Raw genomic sequence first — 26290 nt, forward strand, 5'->3', positions numbered from 1 at the left:
TATACAGTCATGTGTTCACAAAGTGGTGACCCTCGCTCCATCCTCGCTTGTGAATGACTGAGCCTTTCCAGGATGCCCCTTTCATTCCAATTGTGATACTATTACCTGTTACCAATGAACCTGTTTACTTTTTTTAGCTGAATGCATGTCAAAAAGGATCATCAAGTGATCACTTCCTGTTTTATTCATGTTTTGCACAGCGTCTTTGGAATTGGTGGTTGCACTAAACTGACAGAGAAAATTTGTTTTCAGGGCCTTCGAAACATTTCATTTTTATTATTTTGATTAAAACTGTGTCTCCCCCAAATGTGCAATCTTACAAATGGCATTCATCTGAAAGTAACACTGTTCATCTTTGGAGGGAAGATTAGAGATTTCCCGTCAGGCTGCTGTGAGAAATGAAAGCAGCTGAATCCTGTTGTTTGCTGTCGTGCAGGTATATGAGAACTGGAGGGAGAGCCAGCCGGATAACTTCTTTGCAGGTGGAGAGGACTGCGTGGTGACCATTGCCCATGAGGATGGCAAGTGGAACGACGTGCCCTGCAACTACAACCTGCCCTACATCTGCAAGAAAGGCACAGGTACTGTAACACTGCTGGACTGGACGTGTGAACAAAAGTGCGAACAAACAGTGGCTTGCTGTCCTTCTCTGTTTGACACATTCAGGTCCAGTAGGACTTTCTCAGCAAAGCAAAGCTTAATCAGCTCATGAGGGGAGATATTTGCTGTCTTCATACAGTGTTATGGCTGACCAGCTGGCCACCTGTTAGTCATCAGTGCTCATCATCAGTGCTTGTGCTGTTTATACAGAAAAGACTCCTTTCTCTCAGAGCATCAGTGTTTGGTCAGACTTCACTAGCTGCTTCGCATCACTTGCTCTTTTTCTCCATTAAAGGTCACAGCAGCAAATCCTCCAAAAATTGACAATGAACACAAACTTAAGTGAAGATTGTGATTCTGGCTCATACCTTTATTGATTTTTGAGAGCAATATCAATCTCAGTCTTCCTCTTGTTGCCATCTCTCTCTCTCTCTCTCTCTCTCTCTCTCTCTCTCTCTCTCTCTCTCTCTCTCTCTCTCTCTCCTTGGGGCTCACTTACACTTGTCCGGCCAGCAGAACTGTGGTTGCAGTTATTGCCAATTATTGCCTTGTTCACACAAATATGATCTGAAATTCCTCTGAGCCATTTTTTACCAACACTCATCCGCACCGACTCAGCCGACCTGAATGTGACTGCGGTGGTGAAGTCTTGTAGGATGCAAAGAAAGCTTAAGACTGGGGACACGCTGAAGAAACGGAGGATGATCAGGAGGAGTTAGAAAAGGAAGGAGGACATGGAGAAAAGGATTAAGTAGTTTGAGAGTGTTTGTTTGTCTGGCGTGGTCTCACAGCTCAGTGGCTTGGCTTTACTCCCCGTCTGCTGCAGAAACCCATTACCTCCTTCTGGCCTCTCCACAGCGCTGCTCAACACTCAGATACAGAAACAAGGCTGCCATCTAGAGGCAAACCTTACCTACAGTAAGGTGCCTTGAAACTGTGGTCAAAACAAAAAACAAAAACAGAGATGACACTAATATGTGTGTCTTTTGCTGTTAGTATTTGGACTTCATTTGGACTTTTGACCCCTGACTTGACTCTGGTTTGGTGTGAAACAGAATCTGGACATATTCCACCTTCATCTGTATGATTTATCTGACAATTTGAATATGTCCTGCAGTGTTGTGTGGGACCCCGCCTGCAGTGGAGAACGCCCATTTGATAGGTCGGCGGAGGTCACACTACGACATCCATGCAGTGGTCCGCTACCAGTGCTCCGAAGGCTTCTTCCAGCGTCACATCCCCACCGCCCGCTGCCGAGCCGACGGGAGCTGGGAGAGGCCCAGGATCATCTGCACAAAGTGTGAGTGTTCAATGTCCAGTTTAAACCTGCAAGTCATGTATGTAAAGGTAGAAAATGAAAAGTCAGGTCATTTTAATTAGTTACTAGTTATCAGTTTTTTAATCAATTCAAATCCAATTTTTGACTCTTCTAATTTTAATTCTAAGCTTTTAATGGCCTTGTGTCAGTTTTTGGGCTCCGTGTGTTTATTCCCACAAACCTTCTGCCAGGTCGTCATTTTAAACACTTGTTTTTAGTTTCCTGGTTACAAAGAACATCACTTCTGGTCTTCAGGTCTTTTGATGCTCATATCTAGAGCAACTTACAGCACAGTTAGTGCAGCAGTAAAATAGGGTTCATTTCTTGGCTTAGAAGTTAGTGGACCAACCACAAACTGGATCGTCCTGATTTAAGTCCAGCCGGTGACCATTGTTGAATGTAAATCACCATCTCTCTTTCAGTTATTTTCCTGTGCAGATAACTGCTCCACGCAAATATATTGGCTCATATTATGTTTTTGTGGATATGCTGGTGGGCGTCAGCTGGTTAGCAACAAGAAATAGCAGTACAGAAATAACAAGATACAGTATGTTTGAGGTCATTTTGAAAAAAGTGTCACTATTTACACACTTTGCCCCTGCATATATTTTTTTTAAATTCCTGACAAATTTAATTGATCCTTATCAAAAATGTTTTAGTTGTGTGTTTATGTAAAATGTCGACTTCTTTTAGCCCGGCGATCACACCGGTACAGACGCCACCACCACAACCAGCACCACGAGCGCCGCAGCCACAGGAGACACGGAGGAGAGGGACACAAGGCCAGAGAGGACGCACACAGCTACTACTGAACCAAATAATACAACATCTGCCTACTGTAGGTGCTAACCATGGCCCATAAAGACAGACAGTAGTTCACATCACTTCCTGTCCCTGCTTCTAACCACGCTCTGTTTAGCTTTATTATTCCTCCTGATGAATTAGGTTTTCTTACTCTAACATACAATTTATCTCTCCCCTGAGTTTTGGTGTTTTTTGATGCTTCTTTTGGTTCTCACCCTGCTTCCTTTAACTGAGGTCCATGCGAACACTAACAGTAACTGTTGTTAACGCCCTCCTTCCCTAACATCTCAGTACAGTAAACCCTCCTGTCCGTGAACTAAAACTCTCTCTCAGCCTGTCGGGCTGACAGCGGTGTGTGAGTATGTGAGCGTATGCATGTCAGAGAGAAACTTAGAAGAGTGCTGAGTCACTTTGTTTTTGTAAAGGTTTGCTTGTTCTACATGAAAAATGACTCTCGCCCTAGTATTCTGTTTACAAAGCACAGATGTAATTGATGCAAGATAGCATTCAGTCCCTGTTAACCCTCAGCTTTTTGTATGTGTACTGTAGCTGTTACTTTTTCCATAGAGCACCTGAATAGCTGGTCTGTTTTATTCTACTGACATGCTTTTTTCTAATATTTGCTATGTTTTGGTGTTCTGTTACTATTTATTATAAATCATTTGCTAGTGAATATGCTTTCATTTTTTACTTATACTTCAGAGAGCCGATGTAACATCATTTTTCTATACCAGTATATAAATCCAACATAATAATAGACAAAATTAATCATTTGATTGCCTCTAATCTCTGTATTGTAAATATTGTGGTGTTTGTTATTGGCTGATCCTTGATCAATAGCTGGACCTTGTCCAATCAAATACTGTAGATCCTCCCATCGCCATAAGCACTCTCAGCTAATGAATATGTCCCGTTGACATAGAGCGTGTGGATGGGATTATACAATACTTTCTCAAGATAACCACTTGATTGTGTCTGAATTGCTAAACACTTTCAATCTTTGCACGGCTGTATTTACATGATGGCTAGAATGTCATGATTTTTCGTCCTTTGGTCCCTTTGATATTTGGTCGGTCATCCACTTTTTTGGTGTTCTTATGACTTTTTGTCCTGCTGTTGTATTCCATTCTTAATAAAGTGAGAAAATGAACAACAACATGTCTGTTTTTAATTCAAGCCAACAAACGATCAACTGGTCTTCAGCCATGCTAGTACTGATAGCAATGTCCACCACTCCAAACTGAAATATCTCTACAACTATTGGGTGGATTTCCATGATGGATGATGTATAAAAGAGACATTCGTGGTGCCGAGAGGATGAATCTACTGACTTGATGGTGATCAGCTCACCATGAGGATAACATTTGCAGCCTTGACTGAAACGTCAACTATTGGATGGATTGCCATGAAGTTAGCAAATGTTAGCATAAAGTGGTAAACTAAGAAGATTGACATGGCAAATATGACACCTGCTAAACATCAGCATTGTCACGGTGAAAGTGTTAGCATGCTGCTATTAGCATTTAGCCCAAAAGAAGTGTGCCTCATATACAACTGCTACTAGCATGGTTGTAGAATGTGGTTGTGCTTTACTGCAGTGTGTGCAGATATTCATGAGTTTTTGACAGGAAAATGTCACGTCATGCCACTTTGGTTCCCCAGCAGACGAAGGTCAACTGAACCCCTTTATTTTGGCTATACCTTTCTGAGCGCTCACTTTATTTTGCACTCTTCGCAGTGAGCAATAGTTTTATCCGGTTTGGTTCACAAAGCAATTTTCTCATCTCTGGTGTGTCTGTGAGCAGAATATTTTAAGAAAGAGAAGAATGGCCCACCAGGTGAGCAGGACATAACAGAGTGTGCCTGCCAGACAAGTTAATAAACCAGCAGAGCGCAACGTGTCAAAAAACAATCAATCCAGTGTTTTTGGGGTGAATTACAGATTGATTTTAATCTGCTACCAGAGTTCAATCATAAAAATGAACATAAATCTTTGACAATTGACTTTTGCTGAGTATTTTTTTTTATAGCAAAACTGAAACACTGAAGGTTTTTTTTTTGTTTGTTTTTTAACCATTTTTCCAGTATATTTTTACTGATTCTCTATTAATCTGGTTGTCTTTTTTTAACACCTGACAGTCTAAGTCATGTACTAGTTGTCTCCACACCACTGGGCAAAGTTTGGCATAACTCTGTGACGACAGTTTTGTTTCCTCATGTGAAAATTACACTTTGGCACCCATGATAGACACAGTCTGGGCCATTGACTGCTGACTGATGTGTCATGTGATCATTTATGTGGCTGTTGTGAGAGACAGTTCACCTAAATCCAGGGTTCACCTCTTATCAGTTTGACAGCAGAGTTAACTGGGCCAGTGTTTCAACCACGTAGGGCACAATGACATCACCGGCCAGAGACAATATTGACAACTGAAGAGAGAGTCCTGTTACAACAGTAAATTGCTCCGTCTGTGCATAGATTTGCACTCAGACATGAGCTACACACTTTCAATACATGGAAATGACTGATGGAAGAAAGAGTTGTTGATGCAAATGCAGTTTAATCAAACACTGTTACACGTGGTCACCCACTTCAGCGCTCATTTGTTTTTATTGTTCAGAATAAAGCTGAACATGAAACTTGGAAAAACCACACTGAGTTGCAGTCACAACTAGAGCTGGAGTGGCACATTGATTACTCAGTGAGTTGATTGACAGGACTATTTTGATAATCGATTGTTTAAGTCATTTATTATTATTTAGCAAACGTGCCAAATCTGGATTCAGCCTCTCCAGTGTGGCTGTTTTCTGTTTTATATGACTACAAACCGGGTAAAACAACGTGAAAGCTAAAGCTTGGGCTTTAGGAAATGTGATTATTATTTAACAGATCAAGATGAATCAATTCAGAAAATCTGAAAAGTGTTCATGGCAGCCCTGGCAACATCGTGCAAATATGATACACCGTGTAAGGCACCAGGTGGACTTTTTCCTTCCTCAAATTCTCTGCTTGAGTAACATCTGCAATTATCTCCTTTATCAGCAACTCTCTGTCAATTCAGCCTTTCAGGCGTTCATGAACCCTATGAACACGTCTCACAGTCACAGTCTTTGAACAATGAAAGCTGTGATAGTCTCCACTGACTCTGTCAACTTTAGATCAGTAAAATTAAACTTCAAGCTGTGAAGTTTTGGTGTGGATTTCTGCTCAGAAAGATGTACAATGAAGACCGTCACTCTCCAGTAGGGTGTTGCAGACGTGTGCTCCAAGTTAATTGTCTTAGCTTGGGAAGATACCAACTGGGTATCTGCATGAGTCACCTGAAAGCTGTGTAAGCTGATCACAGACCTCATCTCGATCAACAGCCTTCTTATCAGGGTCCAATAGTTCATGCAGGGAGTGCTGCTGCTGCACGAGGTGACTGATTTTCAACGGTTGACTCAGAAAGCAGCATTTTTAGATTTCCTCTGGGTTGAAAAATTGTGTGTTTAATGCAGTTTGTGTGCCAACAAGAGTCCCCAGAAAGCATTAGCCTTGTCACAGCATGAAGTATTCCTCGATAGTCCCCGGCTGGTGTGTGTGTGTGGTCTAGTTTTTCTTCTTCTTGCTGTTGGTCTGTCCCTGGGGAACAGGTTTCATTAAATAAGAGGGGTTGGCGTGGCAGCGCAGGGCCAGCAGAATCGGCACAGCGGCGAGCATCACATTGAGGCTGATAACAGGCCACCACTTGTCTGCTGGGACTCGGTACGTGAAGGGAGTGCGGGAGTGCAGAGATGCTCCGATATGGCACCACTGAGTCTGAGAGAACAACAGGACGAAATCAACCTTATGCAGTATTTTGCTTTTTCAAGGGATATCAATAACGGCAAAAACAGAACAACCACAGATACCTGAGCCATGGCTCCAGCAAAGAAGATGGTCCAGTCCAACATCCAGCTGCATCCAGGTGTGTTCAGGCCATAGATGAAGAGGGTCAGCAGGGGCAGAGCATAGAACAAATACACCAGCATCTGCAGTAATGGTGCACAAAAAGACGTGTTATCAGTTTGGTGAAGGATATACAGTATATATGGTTTAATCCATCGTTCTCCACACAGACCATAACCCTGGGAAAGCCAACAGGGTCTTTGAGGTAGGGCTCGAACTGGTAGATGTAGGTGAAACAGGTGTCGAGAGGACAGTCCAGCACCACCTGGAGCACAACATGAGGAGTTATAGTACCAGTGCTGCACATGTGACCTCATGTCAAGTGAGCAGTCATGCTGGACAGACACAAAAGCTTCCAAACTGTTTTACTCACAAAGCCTCTGAAAACAGAGAAGGCCATAGCTGCAAGCAACAGAAGTGACAGAAGCAGGTCAACAGGGCGAGCCAGCAGACTTTTCTTCTGCTCCACTGAAATCTAGACAACACAGAAACAATAGATGTAAAGTTCAGTTACTGGATTTTTTTAATGCATATTTGATGTTCATTTCTCTTAATTGACGTTTAAAATGTGTTTTATTTGTGATTTTGAGAACAAGAAAATCAAATGCCTGCTTCACAAAATACTGTTTATTTTTCATACTTTTCTTTAATCTTTGCTTTTTTCTTACAGTTAAGATTAATACTGTACGGTTTCCCCTTTTCAGTCCTCTGACAATAGTTTGGACACCATAACGGACACACAGAATATTGTAAATGTCTTAACTGCTGAAACTGACCTTGTCTGCTGTGATGATTGGCATCTGTCTGGGTCTGCTGAAGAGCAGGCTCGCTGCCCAGAAAGGCAACAGAAAGAAGGGGACGTTCCTCCAAAAGGCTGGTCGAATGTTCGACCCATATTTACCTGTGAAAACACAAGAAGAAGAAGAAGAAGAAGAACACAGACAACTGTCATCAATAGAAAAGGACCAGAAACACCTCGTCTGATGTGATGAATCAAAGCGTTCATGTTGGCAGTGCTCACCAATGACCACCCCTGGGATGAGGACAATCTGATGGGCAATTGAGGAACCCGTCCACAGCAGCCCCAGGCTGCGATAGCACTTCCTGTGTAGACAGAAAATTTCATTAAGAGGACTCACTGAACACACAGAGGACAGGTTTCGATGCCACAGCTTACCCTCCGAACATGCGGTGGATGATAGTGAGGAAGAGGACGAAGTGAACGATTCCTTCCCAGTAAGACATCATCACAGCATAGGCGCTACTCAGATGAGGCTCACCCTGAAGAGATATGGGCATCATGAGGAATTTAAACTTAAGACTGAAATACGAACCCTTATTAGGAAGTTCTATAGGGAGAGAAGGAGAGGTTCAGCTCACTGTCGTTCCTCTTACCATCTTTAGGTAGAAGCCCATGAAGCCAGAGATGAACCCGTCCTGCTCTAAAGCATTAGTCAGGCCCACCATGCAGGTGAAGGAAAACTCTGCAAATACTGGACGGACACAAAGAGGCACAATGAAAAAAGCAACACTCCACATTCATTTGATTGACAGATGTTAAAGCGTGTGTTGTACCATAGAATAAGGGGTCCATATTGGTCTTGTTTCGCACAGTGAAGAGGAGGAGGAGAAGAATAAATCCCAGGACGACCATCCCCATTCCCAGGATAGGAAGAGGTCTGAGGGGTAACGCAGAGATCAAGTTGTCTGTGCAAGTCTCAAACCCTTCAAGTATTTCATCTTGAGCTGAAGCAACTCTTTTGACAATCGATTAATTGCTTAAGTCATTTTTTTTAACAAAGATGCAGAAGTTTCATTGGATCCAGCTTCTCACTGAGAGGTTTCCACCTCTATGTGTCTTTCGTGATAATTCAATAAAAGATATTGGAAGATGTCGTCTTGTGCTTTAGAAATTTTTGAGTCGCTGAGAAAAATAACTGTTAGTCCCAGCCCTAATTTTAACAATCTTCTTCACATTCATACTTTCATCAGAAAAAAGGTGGTTATAAGTTACAGTTTTTAGGTTTTATACAATCATTGGAAGCATTTCTTTCCTTTTTTGAGTAAAATCTTTACTTTTCGAAGTGCAGTTCTTTGGATCAATTGCACTGATCTTGGGATGAGCAGGGGTGAATTGGTGATATATTTCAATTGTGAAAGTTTTACATCCCCGATAAAAAATTATTTATTTTTATTATTATATTACAGATATTTCCTTAAATGTACTTTATTCTATATTGAGGGCTTTAGTGAATCTTGTTTTCTGTGGAGGCTTTAACGGGGTTACCTCAGGATAAACTCGCTCTCGCTAAACCTCCTGTTCCTTCAGACTGTGGGCCGCCTCATAAGCCTGTAACATCAGCAGCTTTACTGTGCTATGTCTCCCTACAGCAGGCCAAGATGAGAGTGAAGTTATCAAAGAGTGCATGCACACACTTACTGCTGAAGCGCGGGGACGTTGTTCATGGTGTACAAAACACCAGGAGCCAAGAGAGAAACGACAAACACGCAAACTTCCACCGGCGGCCTCATGGTGGAAAACTTCTTGTTTGACCTCTTTTATAGATGAAATGTCCACACAGAAACACTCCCTGCTAAACGCGCCTGGCTGTGTAGAGATGCATGTTAGAAGCCAGCGTCTTCTCCACTGCCGCCGCCGAGAGAAGGAGATAATTAAAAGGAGTGTCACCCGTTGCCTTTTGATCTGTGATACAGCAGAGCTACGCAGCTGCCGTATGTCTGCTATCTAGTAGGTCTCAAAGTTCAGCTCAGGAGTCTAATGAGGGAAAATTTAAAGGGAGAGCGATGCCGGTTTGAAGGACCGCTGAATCGTGCGTAATGCGTAAAATACGCATTTATATTTTGCATTTTGGTATTAATGGCCGTAGATGAGTACAAATGGACTCTGCTGGGTGATTCCACATACGACTAGTAGTCCATTTAAATAATTTAACATATGGTCATTCCCCATTCAATGTATGCTTGCACAGACTGCCACCTGGTGGATGGACTTTTCACATGTGTCTTAATGTCTTTGATGACACTGAATTTCATTTTGTGCTTTTGCTTTTTAATTTCACTGTGTTTGGATTCTAGGAATCCAATGAGGTGAGTCTGTACTGCCAAAAAAAAACAAGGTTATGCTGCACATGGTAAAGTGCTGTCTAGGCTCCTGTGGCCCCTGGGGTTCGATTAAGGAGCCATCTGTCCTGTTTGGTGAAAGATTAGGAACTCCTCTGTCTGTTGTCTCTTGTCTTGATTAGATTCTGGATTATATCTGAGAGAGATCATAAAGTTCAGAACAAAGATTATGTTTTTTTTTTTCAGTCAAGTGACAGTCATCATCATTGTTATATTTCTTGAACAGTTTCTTTCCAAAAGACTGCATCAAACATTTTTTCTGCATATCGTAAAGAATGAGCATGTGCATTACGCAGCTTATGGATGAACAGCATTTATAAAGCAGGCCTACATCTAATACAACTTTATCTTCTGCAACAAAGCGGCTGAAGAGGATTAATGCTGCTGTTGCCACAGAAACTTAGCGGCCAGTGGAAAGAGAGAGTACAGAGGGGTGGGGAGTCCATGGACAGAGGAGAAGCAGACACAGAGGCGATCCAATTAGACGTGCAGACAACCCTTCGCCCACACAGCAGACACACGGTTTTTTGAGGTGACACAGATTCTTAAAATTGTCCACCCAGTCTGTCACCATGCTGCACCCTTTAATCATCGGCATTGTGACTGTAAACACCTCCCTAACCGTCGTATATTGGACCTTCCTACTGAGTGATGCCTACTTTAAGTGGCTGATGGAGCCAGAAGACAAACCCAAGAAGGTGGTCACTCCAGCCTGAGGGAGCCGCATGCTGCTCACAGTCATTATGGACTGACCGAATGACTGGGTGTTACTGTTTTTTTGTCGTTTTTTTTGCTTAGGACTAGTCTGCAAGAGCAGTTCAGCTTGTAGTGCTTTCTGTGGAGATTCCGCAACTGTTCTGCTTTCTGTTTCACCTGGAGAAGACTTGGAAACCCTCTTTTCTTTAGCTTCTCGTCTTTATTGAACTGAATGAATCCTGCAAGTCAATGAGAAAGGAGTCATTCTTACAGGTAATGTCTGGGATTTGTCTAAAACTTAAGCACAGGAGCAGATGCTGCATTATCTGTGATTTATCTTCTAGTGGTGTTTGTGGCTTTCAGTGTGAAATCAGCTGTTCAAACTGCACCACGCTTCAGTGTCAACAGGTGCTTCAGGTGATGCTAAATGAGCTCCATGTTCTGTTTTGCTGTCTGCTGACTCAGTTAAAAGGTGTTGCTGGTGACACTGGCTCGTGTCAATCAAATCCTGCCAAGGATTACCAAAGAACACCTTGATGCTGACACAGACAGCCTTACTCTCATGACAGCCTCACCCGGAGACACTCAGAGACCTCAAGCTACACTCCATCCGTTTCGTCTCTTTTTCAACTGCAAATTCTTCACTGGAAGACTTGATTTTCATTCAAGTTTATCATCCTTCTGTTTTTATATATCTCTCCTCTTTGGGCTGCTATACAACATGACACATGTCTTCTACTGCGGTCTACACCCAGTCTCTTGGTTCATTCTTTTTGCAAATGTTGCCATCACCATCATAGAATGGCAGTTTCTCATTTCTCAGTTTGTGAAAGTTTCCAAGACAGACAACGATGAATCTAAAGCTTAGAGAAGCATTCAACCATCTGATGTTCCACCAAGAAGACCTGGGAGGATAAAAACTGAATTTTGGATCATTGTTTACCTGCCCACCTATAGAGAAAAAGCATTGATGGTGGGGCTTTTTTATCGTGACAGAGCAGCCACTACGGTAAGCCTTTTGTTTGCATGACCTTAACTTTCTGCCATGTGTTTGTGGTTGTTTCCAGAGCCATCTGTGTAAGATGTACAACAATTTGGAAGCCCTTTCATTCACAAGTCGAAGAATAGATCTGAGGAGCTGTTTCAAGTTTTAACTACAAGGTAAGGAGTCATGTTTATGCCCCAAAATATCTTCAGACCTCCTCATTTCATCAACATCTAGTCTTTTTCTCATCATTTCTATTAGAAAGGGAGTTGATGTGTTCTTTACCTGTTTCAATGCAGTCTTTCACACCTTACTTGTGATGATGTACAGTTTCCTTACCCATGGAGATATTTACTGGTCACAAATCTCAAATTACATTTTGAAATATCACATCTGCCCTATTAAGAAGCAAATCAGCCCTGAGAATATAGTGACATTTCAGTGAAATATGTGACAGGATGTTTATAGAATACAAGAAGTGAAACCGCTGTGCTTAAGCTGAATTTAAAGCATGGAATATCCACAAAGCAATGCCACTTCGAAAAAAAAAAAAAAAAAAATATATATATATATATATATATATATATATATATATATATGCAGCGTGGTCATGGAGGACCATAAGCCTCTTTGGTGTATTACTGTCCACCTCTCTTCACTCATATCGCTAATCCCTGCAGATGGAAAGCTGATATTGCTCTGTGACAGACTCAATCCTATTAACTCTGTCTGTCCTATATTCACCTCTCCTCCGGCTCACACTCCTCGCTCCCCTGGATACTTTGACCGAGGACCCCTCTCCCAAAGACTAGAAGGAGGAATGCTGGGATTTAAGTCTAGACGAAAGATTAGGAGAATTGGTACACTTATGGTATCACATTTTTCCTGTCTTGTCTGGTGAACTACATTTTCGAAGCACTACTTTGTGACAGAGCGCTGTCACTCATAAGAGACCATGTACTCATCATGTATTCTTGAACCATCTTGACATGCCCATCCGCCATCAAACCTGACCTTCCTCCCAGCTTCAGAATCTATAAAAATGTTTGAAACCTTCTAATGCTCAGTCCCTCTCCTTCTTCGTCTCGTTTTCAAAGTTTTCACAGTGCCATGAAGGAGCTTGGATCTGCAATGAGACAATAAGTCTGCGATCAACCAAAGAAACAACCCCAAAGCTTCACCACATTCTTTTCACACACTATCCTATAAAAGACAGTATCCACTTGTCCAAACCGACTCTGCCATGAACCAACAACCATCTGTGTCCCTGAACGCCTCAGGAGGTGCTCAGCTCTTGAACCTCACACGGCTGGTGCTTGAGCACCGACAGCTCCTCCAGCTGTCCAGAAGGAAGGACGAGGAGGCCTATTTCGTTGACTACATACCGCCAGCGAGAGATGCCATAACTCTACCTCCCAATGTAGTCTATGTCCTAGTCGGGGTGGTCTTGGTTATAGTGGCCACTTACGCCATAGTGGGACATCTGATTAAAGATCTGATGCATGACCTGGCAGGTAACCCCATGGCTGGTGACCTCTCCTCCCATCACACTTTCCACTGTGATGTCCATTTTGTCTTCGAGTCCTTTATTCTCCCTGGGCTCTTTGGCTAAGGCTGCATCAGTGTTTTGTCTTTCCCTTTTTTGCCCTTTTTGGATGACCATGTTGTGTGATGACCTACCCAGCAGTTCCCTTGTTATGCCATTAACGTGAACGCCACAAACTGAGTACAAAGGAGCACTCTGGCGATTTTCAACTGCACTTTCACAAAGATGAGAGACTAAGATGTCCTGACTTTAGTCCCCAAAAACACTGGATCCTACATTTTCCATTATGTACCTCAATAACATCTTTAATCTGACCTCCCCTGCCTGGTAAATGCCCACTTCTTTCAAACTCCTCATGACTTATAAAGTGAATTTCACATGTAAAATCAGTGCAGTGCCCCTTTAAAACACAGTCACAGAAAGTCATTTTATTTCCTGTCATTCTCACATTGTTTTTTCTCTCCTTACAGACTGGATTCTTGGCCCTAAACCAGTGGAGGATGATTCAGAGGAGGGGAGAGCAGAAATAGAAGAAGAACGGCAACTGAGTGTTTCCAGTAAGATGATGGAGAAAGACAGGCTGAGGGTGGAGAGGGAGAAGGACGGGCTGCTGCCAGGTTTCCACTGGGGAGATGCAGGCTGCCGCCGTCCATCCTCCCCTGCTCCTCTGAGAAGTGCCGTTGCTTCATCATACCCCGGAGAAAAAAGGAAATCTACTCATAGTGTGACCTTCTCCTGCCCCGTGACCCCTTATGTCACTTCTCTTTGAGTTTTGTCACATGCAGTGATCAGTGTTGTCTCTTTGCAGTAGTGATGATGTAGGAGCTAAGGCATTTTTGTTTTATATGTAAAACACTCATAGTTTGTACTCATTAATGCTTCCTTTGATTACTCATTAAAAATGGATGTGAACCTGGTTCATGTTGTCAGTCATTCAAAATAACTTGCTGTTTGCTGTCATGTAAATTCTGCACAATGCAAATTTCAACTTCATTTTATTTTAACATCCAAATTTTTTTTTTTTTTTTACAACTTTTCAATCAAAATGTCTAATCCTACCAGGAAAACACTGTAAAATCGCACATGAATTTCCATCCAATTTCCTCATTGACCAAAATGCCATAACCCACATTCTCCCATGATGTCGCACATGATGCTGAGACGTATCACTGAAGAAATAAAGAAACTCACATCAGTTTTCCTGTTCTGATGTTGGACTAAGCTTCTCTCCAGTAAACAACTGAATCATACAAGAGTGTTGTTATGTCCTGTCTGTGTTTGTTAATCCATCTTACCTTCCTCTAATACCTGATTGTGTCAGGGGCAGTGACCTTATTTGTGAAGGCCAAGGATTACTGTACATTAACCATATTAAACACTGTCCAATAACGAAGGAAGCACAAGAACAGATAGATAGATAGATAGATAGATAGATAGATAGATAGATAGATAGATAGATAGATAGATATTAAGACAGATAGATAGATAGATAGATATTAAGACAGATAGAAAGATCGTGCTTTTCTAAATGCATCAGGTAAATACTCTGTCTCATTAGGAAACTGTCCTCGCAGCATCGTTCCTCTGACCTTGAGTACCTCAAGCTGCTGCAGCTAATCTAGTTTCCATCTGCATAGCTCCACAAGCAGACAGATTTGGAGTTTGCACGGGGGAAAGAAAATGAAAAATTCATCCGGGTGACAGATAGAGTTGTAATCTTAATTGAAGTCTTATTTGCTTAGTGTCGTGTTTATCCAGGAGTGTAAAGACACCCAGTGAGTTGGTGGGCTGCTGCTTGCTTCTTTGCTGTATGTAAAAGTTTTTATTCATGTTATGCTTGATTGTTTCTGTAGAAATAGTATAGATGCAGATTTTTAAAGTTGGTGAATGCAGTATTTCTTTTTATAGATTGCATGATAAGATCTGAAACCTTTGCGCTGGCTTCATTGGAGACAGCGATGACAGTGAAGTATTAAGTGGATTCCCGGGCTGACAGCAGTTTCAAAGACTCCCAGACAGCAATGGATGTGCCGGTGGAGGGCTTAAATGCTCGTTATAAAGAAGAAGACGGGGCAGTGTTGTTTGAGAGCTACATACCACCCTCTCGGGATGCTATCCACCTGCCGACCTATGTCCTCTACCTGCTCATGGCCATCTTCATCCTGCTGGGTGTTCTCTATGCCATCATCGGCCACCTCATCAAAGACCTCATCCATGACATTGCAGGTTTGTGACAGGACTGCTGGTTCTTCTTAAGCCATAAGATACTAAAAGTGCTTGTTTCCACTATCAAATATCCCCGCTCACATTGCTTTTATCTCTTTTCTCTGTTCCCTCTCTTTCTGTTTTCCAGACTGGCTGTTTGGGCAGCAGCCTGAGGAGGTGGTGGTGAACTATTGTGAGGCTAAAGATAAGTTCATGGCAGACTGGTGCCCAGAAACCTCGCCCGAACTGGAGGCGATGGCCAGAGCCGAGGAGAACAAGATGGTCGACAGGGACTTCATGAAAGCTCCTGCCATCTGGATCATCTCAACAGAACCTCAGGCGAGCAGGAAGGGACCCCGTGTGGTCTTTGGGAAGAGGCCTTGATGCTGATACAGACCTTCTGTATCTGGTGTGACCGTATGTGTACTGAGTAGTGAAGTGAATGGCTGTAGTGAAGCATGACTGTGTAAGGCTGAAAATGTTTTACAACATTGTAGACACAGCAGGTACCTCTGCTTAAAGGGCTCAACACTTCAGTGCACGGTGGTGTTACGAGGACATCTAGTGTCTACTGAGGTCATTGCAGCTGATTTGCAGTAATACACCAGAACCACATCACACACAGAAATACCAGAATAAGTATGATGGTGAGATATTAAAAAAAGAAAAGAAAAAATAAACAATAACATGCCTTAAGTGATCTCTGATAAAGATATTTACCATGCTTAAGACTGTATTACTGCTTTCTGTAAATGACTAATGAGAGAAAATGTCTGCATTTATGTCTCCTCTGTAGTGCCTCTGCGATAGCTGTCAAAAGTTAAATGTATCACGAAGGTGTAAAAGAAGCTGCAGAATAGCCTAATTTTAATAAATGCTTCTGGAAAACAATGTACTCCGTTGATTATTTCAATGTTTCACCTCCATTTCTAAAATGTCGACAGAGGGATGTTTAAGATTGATTCAATGATCAGATTATTATGTTGAAACATAATCTGTGGGGAGAGGAAAATATCAGCAGCCAGTGGTGGACTGAGGGGAGAGGGAACAAAAAGATTTTTTCATGAAAGATCGAGATTAGAGCACTTCCTCCTGCCGAGCACTGGACTCGTGTGCCATCAGATGATCCTACAAAGATCAGCAAAAGACAACGGTCAAAGACGAGCTCCTCTAACCAACCTGAGGCACCCGCTGAACCTTTGAAATGATGCGGCTATTGATGAAGAGGAGAAATCTGTTTGGGAGCAGGTGGCACAAGAGAGCTGCAGAACCTGAAGGTAAGTCTCCAGGTAAGCTTTTTGTTCTTCACACTGACGTTCAATTCACTTTTTCTCAGTGGATTGAATAAAAGAAGTGTATTTAAATTGAATTTATGTGGATTTCTTTGAAGAGCATTGAACAGAATTTATTTGAAATGAATGTATTTGAATTGCTTTGAATTAAATTAATTGGATTTATTTTGAACTGAAGTGATTTCCATGGATTTGAATTGATTAGAATTGAACTGAGCTGAATCGTATCAACTTGAACTTGGGTTAAACGATCACGCTCTGGTGAGAACTGTGTCGCTGTTGCTGCACTATGACTCAGGCAGGGCCTCTGCACAGAGGGATGTGGGAGAGACAGTGTGGAGGTCTGGAGCACTGGATAGAATGGAGTACAGAGGTGAGGATGAGAGAGGAGAGGAGGGGGAAGAGGAGGTGAGGGGAGGGGACATGAAGTTTGAACCCTTAGAAAAGTATCAATTCATTTCTTATTATCACACTTCATGTAGTTATGAATAAATCATTTTAATTTTTTGAAGCTATAATAATCGTTTATCTTTCGGAGAGAGCAGAGGAGGTGGAGGGCAACAGGAAGTGTGAACTCTCCTCTTTGATATTATTGTCAGAATGAGATGAAAAACCCATCTGTTCACCGTTACTCTCCAAAGTATTTCTGCTTTGTCTGTCATCTGTTTTTCAGAAGAAAGAGAAGAAACAATTAAAGAGGATACACGAAAAAATAAATAAAGATGAGAAAATGCTGTGTAAGGATTGCAATGTGAGATATGAAATGAGCACAAAAGGAGAGGAGAGGAGCTGGAGGGCCAATGTGAAGTCTGAACCTGTATATGGAAAAGGAAAGTGTCAATTTGTTTCTAGTCATCACAATCATGTAGTGATGAATAAAGAATCCATTCACCTGATATTAAAGCACTTGTCTTTAATTTGTCTTTCAGAGAGAGGAGAGGAGGTGGAGGGCAACGGGAAGAGGGTGAACTCTCTGGTGTGAAAGGTAAATATCAAATTATTTGATGCTCTATAAGAATGAGTGCATTGATGAATCATTCATTTGTTCAGTATTATTCTCTGAACCTTTTCCTGTTGTCTTTTATTTGTTTGATAGAGTACAGGAGAGAAGAACAAGAAGGAAATGTCTCTGTTTGGTTTCTACATTTCATGTTTAAACTCATGATTTACCATTGAAAGGGATGAAAAAAATCTAAAAGGGCACCAGCTGCACAAAGTCATGATTGAAATGGTTTTATTTTGTGACTGAGATTTAAAGCATTACTACTACAGCACTGCAATAAAACACACAGCGAACCATTAACTATTTAAAGCAACATAATGCAAGAGTTGGTACTTTCTGCAATTTCGTGTCCCTCCCGTTTCTGTTCTCTTACACAGTGCTGTCATAAACCTGGACAGCTGTATGCATGCTTTTGTTGTCAGCCTAAGTCAATGAATCAAATGAGAGGCATAAGAAACTAGCTGTCTGAAATAAAAATGAGCAGTAGCAGGTGACAGTTTGGTTGTCGGACATGCGAACATGAACCCTTTTAACCATGAAAACATCTTATACTCATCTTAACCAGGATAAACCGAACCATAAAGGTCCAGTTCTCCCAAATAAAAAGGGCACCTCATAGTTTGTCCTCCATCTTTAATTACAGCACAAGTCCTATTATAATGTCTCCTGCAATTGTCTGCACTCACAAAGGTCAAGGTCATAAGGTGGAGCTTCATGTGAGACCGGTGTGTGTGTGTGTGTGTGTGTGTGTGTGTGTGTGTGTGTGTGTGTGTGTGCGCTCAGCTCACACACATCCACCAAGCACTGCAGAGAGTGATAACCACAATGGCAACCACTGTCCCAGAAGAGGGCGCCGTGGTAAAAATGTCCCCATAAGCTACATGTCACCATACCTGATACAGTGAGAGGAGCACAGGAAGCTTTCTGAACTGAAGATGAATGTGGTGGTTTAAGAAGTGTCAACCAGCTAGTTTTCCTCTGAAGAAGTAAATGTGAAACTGTGATATTTCTGGGACTCTGATAGTTTTGGCCCCTTTATTATCTCAGAGTTATGACTCTTCAGCCCTCAGGTTCATGTGTGTTGCCACAGGCTGAGCTAAAAATGAGCTCTGATGACACGCTGCCGTCTGGTGTATTTTGAGGGAGGGTTTCACAGTAGTCCTGTTGCCGCTGACTTGACTGCACAAGCTGTATCCCTCTAAACACCCTCTCGCAGTTACTGACTGCTAAAGCAAACAATGAGATAATCTTATTAACTGTGTCCCCCTAATCCCCTGCTCTTTTAGAGCAGATCACCACTTTCGGCTTGATAAAATGGAGAGCAGCCTCTGCAGCTTGATGTAGATAACAACTAATCATTAGATGCCCAGTTTATTATTTTAAAGGATGCACCCATAGAAAGCAAAGTAAGCGTTGAAATAGTTTTCTGTAAATTTGTTAAAACAGAAACTAGAGGCACCATGATTATTATAGTATGGGATTAAATGATCTGCAACCACGTGCTTTCTGTTTGCAGTGAAAACAAATGTTACTTGTTATTTGATCATATCTGACAAATGTATTCAGCTGCTGGTAATTTGCATTTTGATAAACCCTCAGTGTGCACTGTAGCTCAAAGAAAATGGACATTTGACTAAGAAAAGAGAGAATTCAGTCTAGAAATACAGGAGAGGCTGTATATTAAGTCAGTACATAAACAGCAAGACGACATGACAACATGACAAATGCTCAGTCTCAGTGAAAACTGGAGCAGTGGGCTAGGCTGCATTCTGCTTTGAAAACAACGCGATTGTGGTTGTAATGAACTATCTTCAGTGAAAATAGGAAATGTCCAGATCCTTTTCTTGAGGGATGAATCCTCAGAAAGCGTTTTGCCCTAAACATCATTTTCTTCCTCTCTGCTGATCTGATAATGGGCTGGCCGGACAGCAGGGTTTCTGCTCTGTGGGATGGGGGCTCAGTCACAGCCCTGCTTTCATTTATCGGGACGCGCATCCTCACACACCCCCTCCAAACCTGCGCGCTGTGCGGTGCGTCGACTGCGCGCATTAACGTGCTCCTGTGCTGTTGTATTTTCTCTAAAAAATGAATAATGGACGGGTGATTTGAAGGCAGCGGCTCACCGGCATGGATTCCCGTTGACTAACGGAGCAGTCTATATGGATTGGAGCTCACCGTCGCCAGAGCAAATCTGGGGGGAGACTGAGAGGTAAGGCGGCATTTAGGTGATTGTGTGCGGGGGACACCGCAGCGGAAGACTGTAGCGCTCTTTGGGTATTTTAAAAAACGCGAGCCGGGCAGATAAACCGTGGTTTGGGCTCTTTTAAACCCTCTTTCGCTTACAGTGCCGTTATTTTCTGTCATCGTTGCTTTCAGTCTTTTTTCATTTCAGTCAGTGATTCAGTCGCGCACCCTCCGGTGTAATAAAGGCCCTCTCCACACACCAGACGTGGCTGTGTCACATACAGTAGCCATCTGCACGCTCCATGGATCGCTGGTTAAAGCTATTGAGGCTATTGGCGATGCAAATTTTGACTCTGATGGCCACATTGCACCGGATGTCTGTACAAATGCATTTGTAATATGATTTTCTGATGAAATCTATGGAAAATTAAGCGCTCCAGGGAGGTAATTTTGGCCTACTTTGCACAAATGGACATTGCGATACAGTAGCAAATATTTAAAGGCCCCAGTTGGGCAATAGTGTCCGGGAGGCACATATTAGTATATTAGTAGCCTAATATGTAAGATTAGATTGAATGACTGAATGCATGACTTTCAGTAATCCATGTCGTGTTAACGGTTACTCATCACAACCCTCGTTATGCATTAAATACAGTGTAACAGCTACTTGAGTAATGGCAGTCCCCCCACAGCGTGCAGTGTGCCATATGTAGGTTACTGCATCACCAAATCCCTCCTACATACAGAGACTCACACTGTAACCATAAATGGACCATCCCACTGATATTTGTCCAGTAGTGAAATGTGATTATGTGACACACTGTCCACCACCAATAATACAGAATGTCGACTATTTGTCCACCTGGTGAACTAATAAACCTCTGGCATGCACCAACTGTCTTTGCATTTTCGGACCGAGCAGCTGTCAGATGGTTACATGGTAGCGTCTGGAAAGGGGAGAGCTAAATGCTGTCTGAGCAGCGGTAGTAGAAGGCAGAACAGTGGGCTTACAAAGCTACTGTTTTGTTGTGATTAGAGCAGGCGTTGTTTTATTATAGTGCACAAGGAATTCACTTGTGCAAATCATTCAATGTGCTTAATATTTTGCTTATAACCTGTTAAGGGAAAGTGATTCAACTGATTGCATCTGTCATGTAAGCACCGTTAGTTTTGGTTGGTAGAAAGCACATAGTCGGGTGCATTAAAGGCCTGAGAGGCTCAGATGAACTCTGACCCTCACTTGCTCCTCCTGTCTCTCCAAATCTCTCCTCCCCCCTGCTGGGTCTCCCTGATGACCCCCAATTCCCCACAGAGGTGCTAATGAGATCATGCTGTTATAGTGAAAAGATCTAAGTGGCTTTTTCATTTCTCGAGGAGCCAGCTGCTTCTCAGGATCACAAATGCTGACACCACAACTTTCTTTGTTTCTCTGGACAGTGCTGTGGAAGAGGAGACTTCATCCAAGATCACAGGTCACATGACAGGTACGTAGCTATCACAAAAATAACAACAACTATTAGGCTTAAGTGAAAACAGAAATTGCTGACATGGCTTGCTAATTCCATGATTTTTTTTTTTTTCTGCTTAGATCTGTGTAGCGATGAAACAGACAACTCTCCTCCTCTTCAGCTTCACACACTCAAGGAGTTTGAACAGGTGAGGCTTTTATTGGGAATTCTCATAGAGCTCTGGCTAGGTGACACTTCCTTGTCCTTCAGTATGATGACATGATGATGCTCTCATAAGCTATAATGTGCCCAGTGAAAATTCACTCTACAGTGCCATCTTCTGGCTCCATATCAGCTTCTACAAGAAGCCGCTTTGATGCAGTATCCTCACTCTGAGAGCAGATCTCTCAATGTTGAGAAAATCAGGAGTGTCTAATCCAGAAATCCATGCTCATATCCAAACTGTGCAGTATATGTTTTCTGAACTACTGTACAGAAAAGGAGAACACCTGCAGCTAATGATGAGATGGAAAACACCCTGAACCCTCCGGTGGTTAAAGTCTGCCTCTGGCTGCATGATGGCCCACTTTAGGATTTCTCATCAGTCTCTGCTGCACTATAATTGGGCCAGTTGCATTTTACTAAAAGGCTGTATTAAATATGCCTTTTGATGTTTGGCAGCAGGGTGTTGTGATGACATGGCGAATAGTGCTGACCCAAATTCAAATTCAGATTTTTCCTAGTAAAGTGTACTTTAACAAGGCACCAATTCCCTGCAAACAGCAGGATCTTTGTGTCTGATCTCATGGACACGACTGACAGTTCTGTGCCTCATTCAGTGCTTGATGCACTGTCTTGGGGGGGATCTCATCTGGAGCAGACTGGATTGCTTATCATGACATCCAGCTTTTGGTGGTGTAGCTGCAGTCCAGTCAGGACGCAGGTGGATGTTGCTCAGCTGCTGGATTGCTGTTGCTACTCTGAACTTGGCAGTGTTGATCCGGGCTCAGCTGGGAGTATATCTTATCCCTGCAGTCTTTGCCTTAGATTTCAACTAATAGTAAAGCCTGTTAATAGTTACCTGGATGTAACTCCAGTTCTCTGAGTACATGCATGCCCCTTTAACCACTAGCCCAGCTAACCCTGGTTGTCTTGATGGGTTTCAAAGGGAGGTGAGCATGTATGCACTGGGGTTTTATAGGGGGAGGGTGTTACCCCCTGATTGGGTGAGTACAAGATTCTTTCTCAGGTGTTGGGGTGGAGCCATATGAGGATACACCAACAGTGAAGCCTGTTAGCGGGCTACACATTGTACTCACAGAACTGGAGTTACATTCAGGTAGCTACTGTTTTCTGTTTGTGTTCTAATGAAAGAAACGACACACAACATGATAACTAGGGACTTAAAGCACTTTGGTTGGTGGATTTTTAAATTTTGGACAGAGCCAAGCTAGCTGTTTCCCCCTGTTTTCAGTCTTTATGCTATGCTAGGTTAATTGCCTCCCAGCAATGGCTTCGTAATTTACTCCCCGGCATGACAGTGTGTTATAGATGTTGTCCTCGAATTCTTGGAAAGAAAGTGTATTTCTCACAACATATTCCTTTAAGTATCAAAGCTGCAGTGTCTGCAGCTTATGCTCTTTGTTAAACAGTTTACACAAGTAAATACCCAGACTGTGTTGCACAGTGTTTCATAAACTTCAATGCACACCTCAGCGCTCCTCTCCAGGACTGTCGATGTTTCAGACATATGAGATCAGAGTGAAACTCAAACGCTCTAACAGTCACTGAAAACTCTCCCTGATAGTCTTCTAATGTTATTCTGGAGGTGCTGCCGAGCCCTGTTAAAATGGGAGGTGTCACTAACAAGTCATGAAAGCTGAAGTTACTCTCTGAAAGGCAGCACCCGGCTCAAAGCTGGAGGCACTGACAGGAGAGCTGCCTGTTCTTGGATGTGTCACTTTTACACTGAAATAAACACATTCCTACACACACTGCATGCACATGTTTGCACACATTTACTCCTATCTGTTTATCTTTGATGACAAGCTGAACAGTGTGTGTGTGTGTGTGTGTGTGTGTGTGTGTGTGTGTGTGTGTGTGTGTGTATGTGTGTGTGTGTGTGTGTGTGTGTGTGAGAGAGAGAGAGAGAGAGAGTGGAGTTTAAAGACACACAGTGTACATGATGTCAGTCCTAATGTTATGTGGAGACTCCCCTTGGCGCCTCTCCTATCTTTGGTCAGAATTATTTAGCAACAGCACGTAATGTGACACTTTAATGGACACGCTCACTAAACACCATCAAGCACTAATAATGGCGTAACTGTGTTGGTTACATGTCTGAGTCACTTCATTATTGACGCTCTTTGCTCCAAACATTTGTCATCAAAATTGATTTTAGACAAGCTTATTGTTTTTATCATATATATTACATAAAATGTAAATTCCTATTCATCAGAAAGACTTAGTGGAGCCTGCCTGTTATTTTCTTCCTGTTCACTCATCTCTCTGAGGGACATTCAGGGATTCACCGGTCTGTGAGATTCAGGACACCTCCCTATTAATAGCACTGTGGCTCACAGCTCCCAGGTCTCCTGTTTCATCCAGCTTCTTTCCACTCACCTGTCTGTCCCGCTCCCATTAGCCCCTCTGCCCTCCCATGCTGGTCAGCTTTATGTAGCTATCATAGGTATATGGTAAATTCAGGGTTGGGCATGGGACTGCTGTGAAATCGTCATCTTCATCAATATGATGATGTAACAACAAACAGAGAATTGAAAAAGAAAGAAAGAAAGAAAGAAAGAAATATACAGCAAATTCCAGTGTATCTCAGGGACTTTTCCACTCCCTTAGTTAGAAGCTCAATTAGTAGGAGTTTGGCTAATAGTGGGCGCAAAGACACCAAAACAGCCCTGATACCATGTTATCACCCATTAATTTATTATTGCTAACATGTTAGCGAACAGTTCTAGGTTCACATCCAGCAGACTCAAATATTAGCCTTCATTTGCACTTGCCACCAAACTACTGCAGGTTCAAAATATAAGTGTATTAGCACCCTGAGAAGAGAGTTATTAAAAAAGTGAAAATAGACAAAGTAAATTAAACAAATGTCACTGAGATCGTTATGTCCCTAATTTCAGTAGAGACTAAATGAAAGTGAGTCACTGTTGTGATTATGTAACACTCAGTCTGCAGTGGTCTGAGCTCTCAATGGGAATCCACCTCCACACTCAAAAATGTATGAAAAACAGAGAGGGTCGTGATTAAACTGGACAAATGGTGTTTGATTTCAATGCATCTGAAAAGAAACAGACAAAGTGAAAAGGGTGGGGGTTGGGGGGGGGGGGGGGGGGGGTCTCTTCATATCACAACTGCCTGTGAGCCCTGAGCCTCTTACAGCACCTCCCCCGACACCCTCCCTCCGCCCCTCCTCTCCCCCCCTCCACCCATCTCCCCTGGCAGTCTGGGATTCCAGGGATGTCTCCTCCTGTAAAATAAGCTCCTGTCCCGTCCCCTAACAGGCCAGAACACCATGGAGCTGCCGTGGCTACGTCTCTGACTGCCTGGGCAGCAGAGTTGCCCTCTGCACTGCAAACACCCCTATAGACTCTGTGTGTGTGTGTGTGTGCGTGTGTGTGCGTGAATGTGCTAGTTTTAGTGTGTGGTAGAGGCTAGGATGCCACTTTGTAAATAATTTTTTCTTTTTTTTTTTTTTTACATTATGCTCTTTTGGAGGTAGTCTAATGGTTACCAGACTCAAACACAAGGACATGCTTTGACAGTCGCTGTCCTTTGAAATGGACTCCGTATTCCCCCTCCATACGGAGAGGTCGAAGACGACTTTTCATTTCTGACCTATCACGGACATGTCAAGCGTTGACGGCGGTCTTTGACGGTCATGTCTAACGGTTACCGTACTTTGTCACAGCACCTGAATGACCTGAAGAAGGAGAACTTCAGCCTCAAGCTCCGCATCTACTTCCTGGAAGAGAGGATCCAACAGAAGTACGAGGAGAGCAGTGAGGATGTCTACCGTACGGTGAGTAGGGCGCCTCTCATCGAGTGTGAGGAGATGAATGGAAACCTGACTGACGGGTGATGAATGGGATGATGAGTGGGACTACTTTTACTCCCTCTAGCTGCACCTACCTCATAATGCTAATACTGTTTATACTTCATGCCACTTGCACTACTTACATGCATTTATATTTTTTTTGGGATATTCTGACTATTTGCACTTCTGGATAGATGCTGAACTGCATTACATTGTCTCTGTGTTGCACTCTGACGACGACGATAAAGTTGAATCTAATCTAATTTAATCTAATCTAAAGCGGTGTGGGGAGCCGCTCTTCAGGGGCCAAGGGTCCTTTCACTGACAGCAAATGATCAAAAATCATTGATTTTACTTTGTTGAGGGATTTGGCACTGAGTAGGTCATTAATGGCTTTGTCAATCATAATAGGTGATTGTTATCATGCTAACACACAGCTATGTTATCCTGGAGAGCTGCTTTACTGAGCCACTTCCTCTGTTTGTCGACCCAGCTGTCGCACTGATCTGGTTGAGGTGATGTGACCTGCCATGTGTTTGTTTTCCCAAGTGCCTGTTTTTAGGTATGACTGCCCCGTGAAGTACTACTCATTAACAAGCTCTTTGCTCCTGAGCTCCTCTTTGATGCGGTTTGTGTGTGCTCAGGACCTCTGCATTGCTGTGCATTGTTGTCTCACACAGAGGTGTTATGCTCTTAAGAAAGAGTGTAAGCTTAGTCTTACCCAACAGCCCAGATATGCTAAACTAGATTACACTGCAACTTTGGACAGAGATCCCATGAGATACACCCGAGAATCAATAACGGAATCTCACCAACAGGCTTTGAAGGTTTATCATAACAGCCTCCATCAGCAGGGCCGGGTATTGAACCTCACTACTTTTTTTGGTACAGGCTGACATGTTTCTGCAAGTATCAAAAATGTGAAAGTGCTGAAAGGTGACATCAAATCTCTGGTCAGATTGGTATTCTTGTTTCTTTGTCTTGTATCTACAGATGTACAAAAACAGATCCACTGGATCAGTGCTGCTGCTAATACTGAGTTTATGAAGCAGATGAGATGTTGGTCACCTCATGACCGATTCA

At 42.7% G+C, this 26290-nt stretch overlaps 4 protein-coding genes across 4 annotated transcripts in view; 3 read left to right on the top strand and 1 right to left on the bottom strand.

Moving 5' to 3' along the window:
• Positions 1 to 3875, top strand: part of LOC143329091 (neurocan core protein-like) — a 41113-nt gene extending 37238 nt beyond the window's left edge. Inside the window, exons 18-20 of the mRNA XM_076744799.1 lie at positions 437 to 581; positions 1718 to 1900; positions 2612 to 3875. Of these exons, the coding sequence (XP_076600914.1) occupies positions 437 to 581; positions 1718 to 1900; positions 2612 to 2730 (447 nt within the window). The 3' untranslated portion in view covers positions 2731 to 3875. The remainder of the gene's footprint in view (positions 1 to 436; positions 582 to 1717; positions 1901 to 2611) is intronic.
• A 1393-nt stretch (positions 3876 to 5268) lies between these two features.
• On the bottom strand, positions 5269 to 9390 carry LOC143329449 (transmembrane 6 superfamily member 2-like). Its single transcript, XM_076745333.1, has 10 exons — positions 9091 to 9390; positions 8226 to 8329; positions 8046 to 8143; positions 7828 to 7931; positions 7672 to 7754; positions 7427 to 7551; positions 7024 to 7125; positions 6823 to 6915; positions 6614 to 6733; positions 5269 to 6521 (listed from the first exon to the last, which is right to left on the bottom strand). The coding sequence occupies exons 1-10, from the start codon at positions 9180 to 9182 to the stop codon at positions 6312 to 6314; spliced, it is 1131 nt and encodes a 376-aa protein (XP_076601448.1). The 5' UTR covers positions 9183 to 9390; the 3' UTR covers positions 5269 to 6311.
• A 5053-nt stretch (positions 9391 to 14443) lies between these two features.
• On the top strand, positions 14444 to 15903 carry LOC143329584 (uncharacterized). Its single transcript, XM_076745561.1, has 3 exons — positions 14444 to 14826; positions 14927 to 15244; positions 15372 to 15903. Exons 2-3 carry the CDS (start codon positions 15040 to 15042, stop codon positions 15605 to 15607), a joined length of 441 nt encoding a protein of 146 aa, XP_076601676.1. The 5' UTR covers positions 14444 to 14826; positions 14927 to 15039; the 3' UTR covers positions 15608 to 15903.
• Positions 15904 to 19442: 3539 nt separating this feature from the next.
• LOC143329491 (myomegalin) overlaps positions 19443 to 26290 on the top strand; it is a 43071-nt gene continuing 36223 nt past the window's right edge. The window contains exons 1-4 of the mRNA XM_076745411.1: positions 19443 to 19727; positions 21140 to 21186; positions 21291 to 21358; positions 25082 to 25192. Coding sequence (XP_076601526.1) covers positions 19678 to 19727; positions 21140 to 21186; positions 21291 to 21358; positions 25082 to 25192 — 276 coding nt within the window. The 5' untranslated portion in view covers positions 19443 to 19677. The remainder of the gene's footprint in view (positions 19728 to 21139; positions 21187 to 21290; positions 21359 to 25081; positions 25193 to 26290) is intronic.

Source organism: Chaetodon auriga, chromosome 12 (assembly GCF_051107435.1).
Source record: "Chaetodon auriga isolate fChaAug3 chromosome 12, fChaAug3.hap1, whole genome shotgun sequence".
In the NCBI taxonomy this organism is placed as follows: domain Eukaryota; kingdom Metazoa; phylum Chordata; class Actinopteri; order Chaetodontiformes; family Chaetodontidae; genus Chaetodon; species Chaetodon auriga.

Excerpts from the sequence above, each read along its gene's own strand:
- LOC143329584 (XM_076745561.1), top strand. The coding sequence starts at position 15,040 with ATGGATGTGCCGGTGGAGGGCTTAAATGCTCGTTATAAAGAAGAAGAC. Across the intron at positions 15,245-15,371 it reads CCTCATCCATGACATTGCAG|ACTGGCTGTTTGGGCAGCAG; the intron begins GTTTGTGACAGG and ends TCTGTTTTCCAG.
- LOC143329449 (XM_076745333.1), bottom strand. The coding sequence starts at position 9,182 with ATGAGGCCGCCGGTGGAAGTTTGCGTGTTTGTCGTTTCTCTCTTGGCT. Across the intron at positions 6,916-7,023 it reads TCTCTGTTTTCAGAGGCTTT|GTGGTGCTGGACTGTCCTCT; the intron begins GTGAGTAAAACA and ends GTTGTGCTCCAG. Across the intron at positions 6,522-6,613 it reads TTGCTGGAGCCATGGCTCAG|ACTCAGTGGTGCCATATCGG; the intron begins GTATCTGTGGTT and ends TTGTTCTCTCAG.